The sequence below is a fragment of the Zingiber officinale genome, chromosome 2B (assembly GCF_018446385.1).
Source record: "Zingiber officinale cultivar Zhangliang chromosome 2B, Zo_v1.1, whole genome shotgun sequence".
NCBI lineage: Eukaryota > Viridiplantae > Streptophyta > Magnoliopsida > Zingiberales > Zingiberaceae > Zingiber > Zingiber officinale.
The window spans coordinates 78,188,746-78,204,059 of NC_055989.1; the positions used below are offsets into that span (position 1 = coordinate 78,188,746).

The window sequence follows — 15,314 nt, forward strand, 5'->3', positions numbered from 1 at the left end:
CCGTCGACCTAGCTGGACTTCATGCCAGACATCCGGTCAGCCCGTCGACCTGTCTGGACTTCTCCTGCACACTCGATCAAAGTGTCAGACAACAACAAAACTAACTTAACCTATTTGTCATACATCAAAACTCAGGTTAGACCGTTAGTGCTACCTGCACCAACAATCTCCCCCTTTTTGATGGAATGACAACCTGGTTAAGTTAGTGAAAGGACGAAAATAAATAAGACGGATACATCGGTTTAAAAGTTAGTTTTAGTGTTTTCAATTTGGTTTAGCTAACTTAACCTAACCCTCCCCCTTTGGCATTCATCAAAAAAAACAAGGGTAAACAATCATAGTGTAGAGTTACTGTAAAAAGTAATCAATTTAGTTTTGAGAAAATCTAAGTTTGGTTCAAAATTCAAAGATAAAAAGTACAATTTTTAACACCAAGTTAAAAAATAGTCAAGTTGACTTTGGGGGAGCCAAGTTAAATTTTGGAAAGTATAAATTTAAAAGTTAATCAAGTTTAACTTTTCAAGCTTGTAAAATTTTCAAATCAGGTTTTTCAGATTTACTTTTCAAGTTTAAGTAACATTTGCTTTTCAAAAGGGAAATTCTAATTTTCAAATTCGATTTTTCAAAGCAAAACAAGTAAAATTGGATTTTTAAACTTCCAATTAAGTTTAACTTTTTGAAAATTGGTGTTCAAAAATAGGTTAGTTTGAAAATAGATGTAAAAAAGCATTTTTCAAACAAAAAATTTTTTAATTAATTTCTCCCCCTGAACTTGACACTAAAAATTAAACAGCTGTCTAACCAATTAGGTACTAACTAACTATCAGAAGATAGTAGCTTTCTCTTGGTTAGTCAGATTAAGGTGATTATAAGCAGTCAGTGTTTGACTTGACTGATGAACTTAATCTGATTAATGTCTGATTTATATTTAACGTCCAGACTTATGCTGATGCACTGAGATAAGCATCTTAAGTCCAGACAGTTGGCCTATGCATCTCACCCCTTTCTATGTTTGTCAAACACAAGCAAGGTAAGTCTAAGGTGTTGGTGAGATGCTCAAAACTAGTCCTATGGGTACATGTTTTCTAAGGATTCAAAACTAGTCTAAGGCCAAAACTGTTTTTGAAAGTCTAAAAATGGAAGGTTTTGAAAACAAACAAGTTTAACTTATGATTTGATAAAACCATTTTTGAAGATGTTTTTTGAAAAATCCTAGTCTATTAAGCACATCCCTAATTTTCGACGTAAGTTGCTGAATTCACTTTCAGGGAGTGATTTTGTGAAAATGTCAGCTAAATTTGATTTGGACTCAATGTATTTGAGTTCAATATCACCTTTAATAACATGATCCCTGATAAAGTGGTGTCTAATTTCAATATGTTTGGTTCTTGAATGATGCACAGGGTTCTTGGTTAAGTTAATTGAACTTATATTGTCAATTAATACTTTTACATTTGTGATATTTAAGTTGAAATCTTTTAGAGTATGCATCATCCATAATAATTGTGCAACACATTCGCCTATAGCTATGTATTCTGACTCAGTTGTAGATAGAGCAACACAATGTTGCTTTCTACTAAACCAGCTAACAAGTGATGAACCTAATAATTGGCATCCACCACTTGTGCTTTTGCGGTCTAATTTACATCCAGCATAGTCTGAGTCAGAATACCCTATTAGTTCAAAATTATTGGTCCTAGGATACCAAATTTCTACATTTGTTGTTCCCTTAAGATATCTAAAAATTCTTTTAACTTGTGTCAAATGGGATTCCTTAGCACAAGTTTGGTATCTAGCACACATACTAACTGCAAATAAAATATCAGGTCGGCTTGCAGTTAAGTACAGTAGGCTACCTATTTCACTCCTATAATATTTTAAATCAACTGGTTTTCCATTTGGGTCATTATCTAAGATTGTGTTTACTGCCATAGGTGTTTTTATTTCTTTTGTATTTTCCATTCCAAATTTTTTAAGTAATTCCTTAGTGTATTTGTGTTGATAAATATAATTTCCTTCATTTGTTTGTTTGATTTGTAATCCTAAGAAGTAAGTTAATTTTCCTACTAAGCTCATTTCAAATTCTTTTTCCATTAGATTAATAAATTCTTCTAAAAAATCTGAATTTGTTGAACCGAATATTATGTCATCTACATATATTTGTGCAATAAATATGTCTGTATTTAATGATTTAACAAACAAGGTTGGGTCAATTTGACCTTGGTTGAATCCTTTAGATGTTAAGTAGGATGTTAGCCTTTCATACCATGCCCTGGGTGCTTGTTTAAGTCCATATAACGCTTTCTTTAACTTAAAAGACATAATCAGGGTGTTCTAGACTTTCAAACCCAGGGGGTTGACCTACATAAACTTCTTCTTTAATTAGTCCATTAAGAAAGGCAGACTTAACATCCATTTGATATAGTCTGAATCCCTTATAGGCTGCATAACTTAGTAACATTCTAATGGATTCTAATCTGGCTACTGGGGCATAGGTCTCATCGTAGTCAAGTCCTTCAACTTGACTGAACCCTTTGGCAACTAGCCTAGCCTTATTCCTAGTAATTTCCCCAGTTTCACTTAATTTGTTTCTAAATACCCATTTTGTTTCTATTACTTTCTTATCTTTAGGTGGTGGCACTAGATCCCAAACTTCATTGCGCTCAAATTGAGCTAGTTCTTCTTGCATAGCGATGATCCAATCTGGATCAAGTAGGGATTCAGCTACAGTTTTGGGTTCAATTTTTGAAATCAGGGAGATTTAACTCAGGTTCCTAAAAGATGATCTGGTTTGAACCCTTAGGTCTGGGTCACCAATTATTTGATCAGTTGGATGGTTAGGATTTACTCTTATAGTTCTAGGGGATTCATTTTCTTGAGTGTGTACATCTTCTTCATAGTCTAGGGATTGATTGGTTTCTTCAGAATTATTAATTTCAGTAGGTTAAAGTTGAGTTTGTCCTTGGGTTTCTTCAAATTTTACATTTGTGGTTTCCTCGATTTTTAGCGTAACTTTATTATATATTCTGTAACCCCTACTGTTTAGAGAATATCCTACAAAAATTCCATTTTCTACTTTAGAGGTGAATTTTCCTAAATGTTCTCTAGTATTTAGAATGAAGGCTGGACATCCAAATACTTTAAAATATTTTATGTTAGGTTGTTTGTTATAAAATATTTCAAAGAAGGTTTTATTATGTCTTTTATTTAATGTTGTTCTATTTTGCACATAGCAGGCTGTGCTAACATGAAGTATTTAGGTAGGTTATATTCATTTAACATAGTTCTAGAGGCTTCTAGTAGGGTTCTATTTTTTCTTTCTACAATCCCATTTTGTTGGGGGGTTTTAGGGCATGAGAATTCATGATGGTAACCATTTTCAAGACAAAATCTGTTAAAGTTGTGATTTTTAAATTCTCCCCCGTTGTCACTCCTAATTCTTTTAATTTTGATATCTTTTTCGTTTTCAATTTGTTTGCAGAAATTCATGAAGATTTCAAAAGTTTCATCTTTATGTTTTAAGAATTTTACCCAAGTAAATCTAGAATAATCGTCTATAATTACTAAACAATATAGGTTTCCATTTATAGATTTGACTCCATGGGAGTCAAAAAGGTCTAAATGCAGAAGTTCTAATATTGAGTTAGTTTGTGGCTGATTTGTTTGTTTGTGAGTGGATTTAGTTTGTTTACCTTGTTGACAAGCATTACATATAGTTGAATCTAAGTTAGGTAATTTTGGTAAGCCTCTCACAAGTCCATTTAGTTTACTTATATTTCTAAAGTTGGAGTGAGACATTCTTCTATGCCATAACCATGTTTCTTCTTTTTGTGTTAAATAACACTTAATGGAAGAAGTGGTTAAGTTGATGGCATAGATGTTGTCTTTTCTAAAACCTTTTAGGCTTATGGTGGGATTATCTAGATGTTTGATTAAACACTCTGTGGATAGAAACTTAACCTTATACCTAGTATCACATAATTGACTTATGCTCAGAAGATTATATTTAAAGTTTTCAACAAGTAAAACATTTGTGATTATAAAGTCTATTTTTAATTCAATATTACCTATACCAATTACCTTGAGTTTGCCGTTGTTTCCAAAGGCAACTGTTCCTAAGCTTTTGTAAGTGAGTTGAGTGAACTTGGTGTGATCTCCAGTCATATGTTTGGAGCAACCACTGTCCAAAATCCACTTGGTTTCCTACAGTATGTAGGATTTAATGTTAGTCTTTTTACTTATGAGCAGACAAAATTTAAGTTTAAAATTAGAGTTTTGACATTAAGTTTAAAATTAAAATTTTGAAAGTAATTTTTAAGTTTAAAATTAAAATTTTGAAATTAATTTTTAAGTTTAAAATTAAAATTTTGAAATTAATTTTTAAGTTTAAAATTAAAATTTTGAAATGAATTTTTAAGTTTAAAATTGAAATTTTGAAAATAATTTTTAAGTTTAAAATTGAAATTTTGAAAATAATTTTTAAGTTTAAAATTGAAATTTTGAAATTAATTTTTAAGTTTAAAATTAAAATTTTGAAAATAATTTTTAAGTTCAAAATTAAAATTTTGAAAATAATTTTTAAGTTTAAAATTAAAATTTTGAAAATAATTTTTAAGTTTAAAATTAAAATTTTGAAATTAATTTTTAAGTTTAAAATTAAAATTTTGAAAATAATTTTTAAGTTTAAAATTGAAATTTTGAAATTAATTTTTAAGTTTAAAATTAAAATTTTGAAAATAATTTTTAAGTTTAAAATTAAAATTTTGAAAATAATTTTTAAGTTTAAAATTAAAATTAAAATTTTGAAAATAATTTTTAAGTTTAAAATTAAAATTTTGAAATTAATTTTTAAGTTTAAAATTAAAATTTTGAAAATAATTTTTAAGTTTAAAATTGAAATTTTGAAATTAATTTTTAAGTTTAAAATTGAAATTTTGAAAATAATATTTAAGTTTAAAATTAAAATTTTGAAAATAATTTTTAAGTTTAAAATTAAAATTTTGAAATTAATTTTTAAGTTTTAAAATTAAAACCTAATTCATCTCACCCGATCTATATTTTCAATCAGGGAATCCTATGATTTTGTGAGATGAAATTGGATTTTTAATTATGGAGTTTTGGTTTAACTTGTGTTAGATTCAGATTTAGCTTTGGTTTCCACAAATAGGCATTCTTCGGATAAACTTCTAAGCTTGGTGAGTCACATGGACATCATTAGAAGTAACCAACCTTTCGAGGTTTTCCGAATAGTTCTATCCACGGAACTTAGTACTAAATCTTGGTCTAACTGGTTAAGATTCGTTTAAGGGTAGCTTCGGTCAGTTCCACTTGGCCAAATGCACCAGATCGAAACCATATCTTTCTAGACATGCGATGCCCAAGCTTCCCTAACGTACTATCATCCAAAAACTTCACCAGTACCATGATTCAGGTTAAACTTGGTCTCTTTTTAACTAATCCTAATTACCCTGCCGGGTTGGTAAATTTTGGGTTACCCTGTCGGGTAAGTTAGTTTTGGAGGTGCCAGCTATTCTGGAGCCTCCCCCTGAATTATTGGCCATTAATTTAAATTTTGGTTTTAGGTTTGTGTCGATTCCTTTTATAGTTATGGTTAACTTGATGATAATTTTGTTGATTTTTAAGGTGTTTAAATTTTGAATTTGATTTAGGTTTGTATTTTGGATTTTGGTTTGGTTTATTCGATTTTATATAATGTATTTTTTCTTTAGGTATATAATATTTATTAAGTCCTATTTGCATGGTTAAGCACGTTTTCGGAACCCAAGCTAGATTGGTTGATTTGTATTGGGTTATTAATGATTTGAAGGTCTTATTTGAATTCGACTTATATCCTAGTCCGGTTTTATTATGGCATGCTTTTTGATTATTTAGGATTAAGACCAGATTTTTTGATCTTGTTGTGAATTTTTCTAACATTTCTTTTAAATTGTTAATCTCATTTTTTAATGATAAATTCTCCTCCTCAAGTGTTAGATCTTGAGTTGGTTTTGAATTTTTTATTTGTTCCTTGAGGTTTTGATTTTCCTCAAGAAGTGATTTGTTTTCATTTTCTATTTTAATTAATTTACTATTTAAACAGGAAATAATTCTAAAATACTTTTTGTTTAAATTAAAATATACCTCATTCGGGCCTTCGGAAACGAGTACGGACTCGTGGCTTGTTTCGGGTTCAGCCCTGTCTTCATCTTACTCGTTTCATTTGACCGTGGGCCATCGGCGAGGTGGCTCGATGTTCTGCTCTTCTTCCTCCGATTCATCGAGGAGTCATCCCACGTTGCTTTGAGGGCCTTCTTTTGATTGGCTTCGGTGTCGAACTTCGCTTTGGGCATTCGTTCTTGTAGTGTCCCTTTTGTTGCAGTAGTAGTACGTTCTTTTGTTCTGATGGAGAACTGATCTTTTGAAGGTCCTTTTTGCTGAAGCTCCTTTTTCTCCTGGTGAACATTTTTCTTACCAAGTTCACCAGGTGTTCTTCGTCTTCGGAGTTTTGGTCGGAATCTTCTTCATATTCAGGCTTGCTCTTCTTTTCTTTGGAAGAACCTGCAAATAAAGCTATACCTTTCTCGGTTCCAGCATTAGTTTGTTCATGCAATTCTAATTCACAGAAGAGCTCGTCTAATTTTAACTTGGAAAGATTTTTAGAGATTTTGTAGGCATCTACGATTGATGCCCACAAACTATTCCGTGGAAAAGCATTTAATGCATACCTTATTAAGTCTCTATTTTCCATCTGGTGTCCTATCGCATGAAGCCCGTTGAGGATGTCCTTGATCCTCGTGTGGAGCTGATTCGCTGTTTCACCTTCCTGCATTTTTATATTAAAAATTTTATTTAAAAGCAGGTCTCGTTTTGTTACCTTGGCGTCGCTCGTTCCCTCATGTAGCTCGATCAATTTGTCCCACAGCTCTTTAGCATTTTTGTGTTGACCGACTCTGTTCAGTTCTTCTCTTGTTAATCCGCACTGTAGAGTGTTGATCGCTTTATTTTCTGTTGACGCCTTTTTCTTCAAATCTGCTGTCCAGTCTTCAGGATCCAGTATATTCCCAGAGGTGTCTGCCGGAATTTTGTAGGGTCTCGTAACGCTCATCCACTGGTCGAAGTCTGTTTTGAGGTAAACCTCCATGCGCTTCTTCCAGTACGGAAAGTCGTCCCCGTTGAAGAGTGGAGGTCGTACTGTGCTGAAGCCTTCTTGTTGGGACATCCTGTGCACAAGAAAATAACAAAAAAATATCCCAAGACTTGGTCTTGGATTAGTAGTGTGGGAAGAAAAAGATAGTAGAAAAGTCTAGATTGGTGTTGCACCAATTTAGATTTAATTGCAACAAAAATATTTTAAAAAAATGATAAACCAGTTTGGAATTAAGTGTAAAACTGAAGACCGGAAGAAAAGAAAAAAAATTTCACCCCCAGTCTGATTGGTGGTTGCACCAAATCAGAGCGGTACTTGCTCTGATACCACTTGTAGGACCGTGATCGTTCGATAGAGGGGGGGTGAATATCGATTCGAAAATATAGAGTATAAGCACAGCGGAAAAGTAAAGTAGACACAGTTGTTTTTACTTCGTTCGGAGCCTGTTACGACTCCTACTCGAAGGCCCGTGGTCCTTGACCACTTTCGTTGGGCAATCACTGGCAATTCGAATATACTTACAAAATGAATACAGGAAATGCTAATGAAACAAAGTAATACCGACAACGAAATTAACCAAAAAACGAAGGAGCACTTTGTCGGAGCTTTGTTAGCGTCGCAGGAACGTAGAGCAGCAGGACGGTAGAAGAGTTCTCGTTGATGATTGAAGAAGCTCCATCCGGGCTTCTTTTATATGTTGCTCGGGCGCCTGGATCCCGGGCGCCTCGTGCGACGTGGCCAATCAACCGAACTCCACGTGGCGGCGACTCGGCTGGATAAAATTCACCTCGGCGCCGGACCTCGGCGCCGGCGCCCGGTTCCTTCCGGACCTCTGTTCGAAACTTCCTTTCTGCAAAGCGAGTTAGTCCGAGGCAAATATATATTACGCAACAGATTGTTACGGTTTAACAAATATGAATTATCGAAAATTATGACTTAGATTCGTCTTTCGAGACGGAATCTAGTCACGATCTCGACTTAGATATCCGAAATGGATCTAAGCCGGATCGACGCCTAATGTTCCCTTCCCGGGAACGCGTCCTCACAGTCACTCCCCTCCAGTGACTTACCTTACTTACCTGCCAGACGTCCGGTCAGCCCTTCGACCCGTCTGGACTTCTCGCCAGCTATCCGGTCAGCCCGTCGACCTAGCTGGACTTCTCGCCAAGCGTCCGGTCAGCCCGTCGACCCGCTTGGACTTCTCGCCAGCTATCCGGTCAGCCCGTCGACCTAGCTGGACTTCATGCCAGACATCCGGTCAGCCCGTCGACCTGTCTGGACTTCTCCTGCACACTCGATCAAAGTGTCAGACAACAACAAAACTAACTTAACCTATTTGTCATACATCAAAACTCAGGTTAGACCGTTAGTGCTACCTGCACCAACAGAAATATTCTAGTTGGTTGGCTAGTTATCTTGAAGTGTGTGTTAATTTTAATTAATTAGATAGTTGAAACTGGAAGGGTTTAAAGAAAGCTTATTGGTGTGTTATGGAAGAGTCTTGACAAAATGAATGGGATATTTTACCAGCTCACTGTTGACTCAGTTAATACCCTCAGTAACACCATGTCAACATCATGCCAAAGAATTTTGTTCATGGTTCCAATTCCATGTAGAAAATTAAATCATGGGTCATCTCAAAAGGGAATGTGAAGACTATTATAGCTAAGCAAATCATAAGAGAAGAACATATTTTCTGACTATAATAAAAAAAAATACTAAAACTAATGCTTGTCGTTGCACCATATGCGTGAAGTTTATTATCCTGTTGTTCTTTTATGAGTGTGTGATCATATTTTCAGCTTGGTATATGAAAAAAACTACATGGTTGCATTACCTATTTTCATATGATTGAATGCATGCCATAAGTTTTTACTTTAAAACTGGAATAATAACTTTTTGCTTACATATGTTTATGGCATTTCCTCTGCATTCATTGTTTATGGGTAAGTTATTTTCAGTTTTTTCTCCTCTATTTCCCAATTAGTCTATGAATTTTAGTTTTTGTCATTTCTCAGTTTTTTGTATAAATTAAGCATGTTTAATTGTGGAAAAAAATCCTCTTTTCTTTAGTGTGTTTCTGTTATTCAAGAGTCATGTATATATTGTTTTTATTAGTGATGTGAGGGTATGTAGCCAAGAGGAACATGTATTCTTCAATTTTATTTTAGCATGCATTTGGTCGAAAAATATTGTGGCATTGTTAAATTATTACATAATTTATTACAGAATGTTCACCATGCTGGTCAACCAATGCCTGATGAGGAGCAAGAAGATATAGTCATGACCAGTACCCAGAATAACCTATTAAATACGAAGTGCCCTTTGACAGGAAAGCCTGTTACAGAATTGCAAAATCCTATCCACTGGTAAAGTAGTGCTTCACTCTTTACCAAAGTTTTGAAGTTATGTTTTTATCCAATATAAATTAAAATTCCCTAATTTTTTGTTTGTTAGTAATGAAAGATGAAAACATAACGGTCAAGTGAGATTGTTTCATATGTACAAAGCCCGTTTTTTTCTTTGTGAATAAAAAAATATTAAACGGTTCACAAGTTAACTAAAAACAACTATTTTAAGTGAACTTTTTTCTTAAAATGCAGAGCTTGGTTTCCTTGGAAATCATGTTCCTTCTTGAACCATATTCAATTTGGCATGAGTCTTTATTTGATTAGTTGCAAACTATGAATTTGTGTGCTTTGTAGAATGCAATGTGAGATATGTTAATGCCGTAGACAACATTCCATAGCTTTCTACTTATATTTCCTTCTAACAACTCAAAAAAACCTTTTAACAGATTCTGTTGATTCAATTGTTCATGTTCCTTGAACAATGCTTGATGTATATTTATTTATCAAGTGATGAAGAAGCTTATGACTCGTCCGTTTCACTTTTTTTTTGTTTCCCAAGCAAAAGGTATGTTATTATTATTATTAAAGTCATAAACTGTGTTCTTTCTATCTGTTGTTCTTCATCAAGCAGCATGGACTGCAAGCACATTTATGAGAAGGAACCAGTAATCCACTACATAAGCACAAAGAAACCACATCCTCGATGCCCAGTTGCAGGTATGTGTCCTATCTGTTGCAGTTGATCTTTCGTTGTTGATCTTTCGTTGTTGATCTTTTTGCTCATTACAACTACATCCTATCAGGTTGCCCAAAAATTTTCGTTGTTGATCTTTTTGCTCATTACAGCTACATCCTATCAGGTTGTCCAAAAATTCTCCAAGTTGGACGGGTTGTATGCGATGCCTTGCTTACAATAGAAATTGATGAAATGCGTTTGGCATCAGCTACAAACATAAATTCAACAATGGTAGAAGATTTTTACAGAAGTTGACTGAAAATGGCAACACTGCTCCCTGTAAGAAGATATCTATTATCTTTTGATGTTGTAAGAAGAATATTTGTGTAATTTGTGGATACGGACTTGATATGTACAATATCTATTATCATTTTATATTGTAAGAATAATATTTATGTGTTGGTCACATGGATATTGACTTGGTGTGTTTAGATACACTGATGAATAATAATATTAACTAAATTTTGTACTATTAAAATGTTGTATAATATCAGTTTTTCATTGTTTCAGAAATTGAATCGGTGTCATTAAACAATACTGATATTACATCAGTTTTTCACCGCTGCCAAAACTGGTGTCATTAATTGATATTACATCGGTTTTACACCATTGCTGAAACAGTGTCGTTAAGTGATACTACATCGGTTATAACCCGATGTCTAAAATGGCAGACCTTTTACATCGCCTTCATAGACATCGGTCGATTTTGTAAAGCGGTGGAAAACCGATGTCTATGAGGGTTTTTCTTATAGTGCCAGTTCTTCTTCTGCCTCTGTTTAAGGGTTTTTGGTATAAGGCACAAAGGAAAGCAAAAAGGGTTTAAGACGCTATCTTCCGCTCTCAAACCTTTCTCTTCTTCTTCCTTTGCTCACCTTCCTTCTGTCATTCAGCCATGGCCGCTTCTTCCCCAGCGTGGTTTCTTTCGTGTGCTTCTAGTCTTATCGATTCAGAAGAGGTGGAGTTGCAAGCGAACTATGATTTTCCTTCCTATATGGTTCGCCCCACCCCTCAGAATGGTCCGCATCTCCCTCCTCTAGGAAGTATATCTATCTTTTGGGATCAAGTTTTGCAAGGTTTCCGCTTCCCTCTTCACCCCTTTTTCATTGATGTTAGCATTTAATTTGAGATTCCTCTTAATCAGCTTATTCCCCAATCTTTTTCTATCCTTGTGGGTTTTGTTGGGGTATCTAAACTACTAGATTTTCCTTTATCCCCTCGCCTTTTTCATTACTTTTTCATTCCCCGCCAAGTAGACATTGGTGTTTTTAAGTTTCAGTCTCGCCCTAAATCTATTTTGTTTAATGGGATTCCTCCTCAAGAAGAATGGCGTCACAAATTTTTCTTTATGCGTCTTCCTTCTCCCCCTCCTTTTCCTATCAACTGGATTAATGATCTTCCTCTAGCTCCTAGCACTGACAACCTCCTCACTGATCCCTCTGTTTCTTCCACCTTACCCAAGTTAAAGGGAGCCAAATTCTGTTTATTGGCTTTGATTGTGGAGGGTCTAATGTTTCCCTTCGGAATAAGCCCCATTGAAACCCCCTTAGATGTCTCCTTTGGTATGTCCAGACATTTTCAACTATATTTATTAGCCGTTTGTTAATTATTCTTTTTACTAACGTCTGATTCTTATGTTTTAGCTGACGCTCTTCTACCCGCTTTTATGTACAAAAACACAACTATGACCAAGACTTTTTTGAATAAATTTGGAGAGAAATTGCTACAAACTCGCCGGGCTAATCTTACCACTTCCACTCTTGGCTTGTTATCTAAAGAAGAACAAGCAGCGGAAGCTCTTGCTTCCTTGGAAGAGGAAGAAAACAACCTTTTGTTGCCATACACAAGAAACCTCGGCTTGCTGAAGAGGTTCCCTTCTGCGATACCTTCGGTACTTTTGTGCAAACCCCTATTGTTCCTTCAGCTATTTCTTATGAGAGAGATAAGGCACCAATGCTCCCTACTCACATTATCTCCAACCTTTCTCTTAATATGATGAGACCGGGTAAGCTTATTCCTTCTTCGTCTATTGTTTCAGCCGCTTCTGCTTCCCAAATGACTACTACTGCCTCTGCCTCTTCTCAACCCCTTTTCTGGTTTTACCTTCCCTGGTCTCTAGACCTCGAGTTAAAAGGGCACCCTGCAGGATATCTTCTCCAAGCCCAGGGCCCTTGACTGTTCGCGCCAGAACAACTAACCCCACTTTCCTTGCTTTGCCATCTTCCTCTGTTGTTCCCATTTCTACTACCTCCTTCCCTTCTATTCCTTCTTCTTCTACTCGGCCTCCTTCACCTTCTGTCTCCACACCTCTATTTAGACAAGCTTTGGGTCTACCCTCTCAACTGGGACAAGCTTCAGATCCTCCTAGTTATGGCTTTCTACAGCTACAAGGCCCCTTGGCTGAGTCTTGGCTACATAGCCAAGAATTATTACGGGGCACCAGCATTTCAAGCCACATTGACAGTCATAGTCGTCAAGCTATTGCCGTAAACATTTCTCATTATATAATATATATATATATATACCCTCACTAACTACATCATTATTTCAGTTTCTTGCTTCAAGTTCTCATCTAGATCAGTTGGTCATTGCTCTGGAAAGGGACAATAACAAGTTAAAGGCCCATCTAGAGGCAATGAAAGCCAATCTTCCTCCTTCTCACATTGATCTTACTCAATTATGAGAGAAGATGGCTCTACAGAACCAGCAAATAGAAGGTATGAAGAAGGAACTGCAACATCAGTAGCAGTTATTGGAAAACAAAGAGCTAGAAAGGAAAACCCTGGAGTTACGAGTGGATCGATTAAATTCTGACCTCAAGGTGGAAACTGCTTTGAAAGACAAAGTCATCTCAGATATTTCTCATAAAAACATTGTCTTAGAGAAAGTGGAGAGGCTTCACAATTTCTTTCTTTCTGAGCAGGCTCAAAATTCATCCTCACAAGAGTTTGCTCTTCTAGAAGAGCAAGAACAAAGAAAGGCTCAGGATGCAAAAATATCCTCCCTCCAAAAGGAACTAGAGCAGCTTAAATCAGAAAGAGACACTTCAAAGATCAAGATGCCAAACTACAGACCGAATTTTAAAGTTATAAGGAGCATGAGGAGGACCGATGGGAGGACAGACGCTTAGCCTATTTGAGGTCCCCAAAGTTTACTAGTGAATATGTCCGCCGTGTCATAGGGACCCTAAATCACTCCATAACCGGAGTTATTCGGCAATTAAGGGAAGGTCATTATCTATCTCGTGACCCCCCCCCCCCCCCCCTCAATTTATAAATCATGGCAGACTTAACCAAGAATTGCCTGAAGACTTGCTAAGCAACTTTAAGTAAGCATGATTGTGTATTTAAAAAGACTTGTAATTAAGTACTTGCACTCTTTGTAAAAATTTGTACTTACCTGTTTTTTCCTCCTTCCTCCTTTGTTATTTTGCTGCTGCTTCCTTTGAAATGCTTCTGAGAACTAAGAATAAGTACTATATTGTTCAAGAACTGCTTCTTTCTATGATATCTTGACTGATCATATAGTTCTGTGCATTAAGGCTTTCCATAAGCTCCTTGAACTTCAGTCAGGCAGGGTTGAATATAAAGGATTCCATGAACATCAGCACTTCAGGAGGGCATGTGATCCTGAGTAACCTTGTATAAAGAACTCCATAGGATCTATGTATTTCGGTTGGGCGTACAATCCCGAGCGATTTGGATAAAGAACTCCATAGGATTTATGCATTTTAGCCGGGCGTACCATCCCAATCAATTTTAGATAAAGAACTTCATATGATTATGACTTCTGATCTGGAGTGTCATTTTGAATGCTTATACATATGTATAAAGAACTCCCTCTGCGAATGATCTTAGATAAAACTCTGAAAACCGGTCGAGCATGTAATCCTGAGTGATTTGAAGAAATCCAGATGACTTCGAGTTTCGGTCGGGCTTGTGTAATCCCGAATGATTATAATGGAGAATGCCATCATCTCATGATTTTCGGTCGGGCTTGCAATCCCGCCTGATTTAATATGAAGAATTTCATCAACTTTTGCTCTTTCGATCGGGCGTGTAATCCCGATTGGTTTTAGCGAATAGAGTCTTGTGCTCTATCATATCTTGTTCAGGTACTTATCCTCGCCTGACTTTGCTAATGATAGTTTAAAGTCTCCGGTTCCTCTTAAAAAGACTCGTCCGGGTTACTTCAGGAGATTTCCCGATCGACTATGCTTATGATGGTTTAGAGTCTCCGGTTCCTCTCAAGAAGACCCGTCCGGACTACTTCAAGAGATTTCCCGATCGACTATGTTTATGATAGTTTAAAGTCTCTGGTTCCTCTCAAGAAGACTCGTCCGGGTTACTTCAAAAGATTTCCCGATCGACTATGCTTATGATGGTTTAAAGTCTCCGGTTCCTCTCAAGAAGACCCGTCCGGGTTACTTCAAAAGATTTCTCGATCGACTATGTTTATGATAGTTTAACGTCTCCGATTCCTCTCAAGAAGACCCGTTTGGGTTACTTCAAGAGATTTCCCGATCGACTATTATTTGATTAAACTAAAATGCTTGCACTAACCTTGTGATGGTTTAATGTCCTCGAGATTCCTTAAGGAAGCTTGGTCAGTCGTACCTTAAAGCCCCCAATCGACGGCCGCCTGAGCGGAATAAGCATGTTTGTTATCTTTTTGCAGGGCTGAACGGAGAGAACTTGCTTAAAGTAAACTCTATCTGTTCCCTTGGACACACTAAGTTTTGTGCGATTTGGGTGACTAGAATATACCAAGGAAGAATTAATCTGCTCATTCAAAGATATTTATATTTCTCGAGCGATACAAGCTTATTAAGTTTGGTAGGGCTATAAATGATTTGCACTCTATGGACGCTCGAGAATTCTTCCTTCTGCGTCTTGGAGATAATATGAACCCGATGCAAGTTTTTCCATCACCTTGTAGGGTCCTCCCCATTGTGGTGCCAATTTGCTAACTTCCCCGGAGGGCTTGACACGCTTCTATACTAGATCTCCCACTTGAAAAAATCTAGGGATGACTCTCCTATTATAATTTTGCCTCATTCGTTATCGATATGAGGTGAGACGAG

At 35.9% G+C, this 15,314-nt stretch overlaps 1 protein-coding gene across 2 annotated transcripts; it reads left to right on the forward strand.

Moving 5' to 3' along the window:
• Positions 1–9,417: 9,417 nt before the first annotated feature.
• Positions 9,418–10,506, forward strand: LOC122049209 (E3 SUMO-protein ligase MMS21-like). 2 transcript variants are annotated; one of them, XM_042610630.1, is made up of 3 exons: positions 9,418–9,516; positions 10,130–10,215; positions 10,359–10,506. In XM_042610630.1, exons 1-3 carry the CDS (start codon positions 9,431–9,433, stop codon positions 10,487–10,489), a joined length of 303 nt encoding a protein of 100 aa, XP_042466564.1. In that variant the 5' UTR covers positions 9,418–9,430; the 3' UTR covers positions 10,490–10,506. The 2 variants fall into 2 exon arrangements, 1 of the variants encoding a protein (XP_042466564.1); XR_006130881.1 differs by lacking the exons at positions 9,418–9,516; positions 10,359–10,506 and adding an exon at positions 10,302–10,311 and having other exon boundaries at positions 10,126–10,215.
• The last annotated feature ends 4,808 nt before the right edge of the window (positions 10,507–15,314 follow it).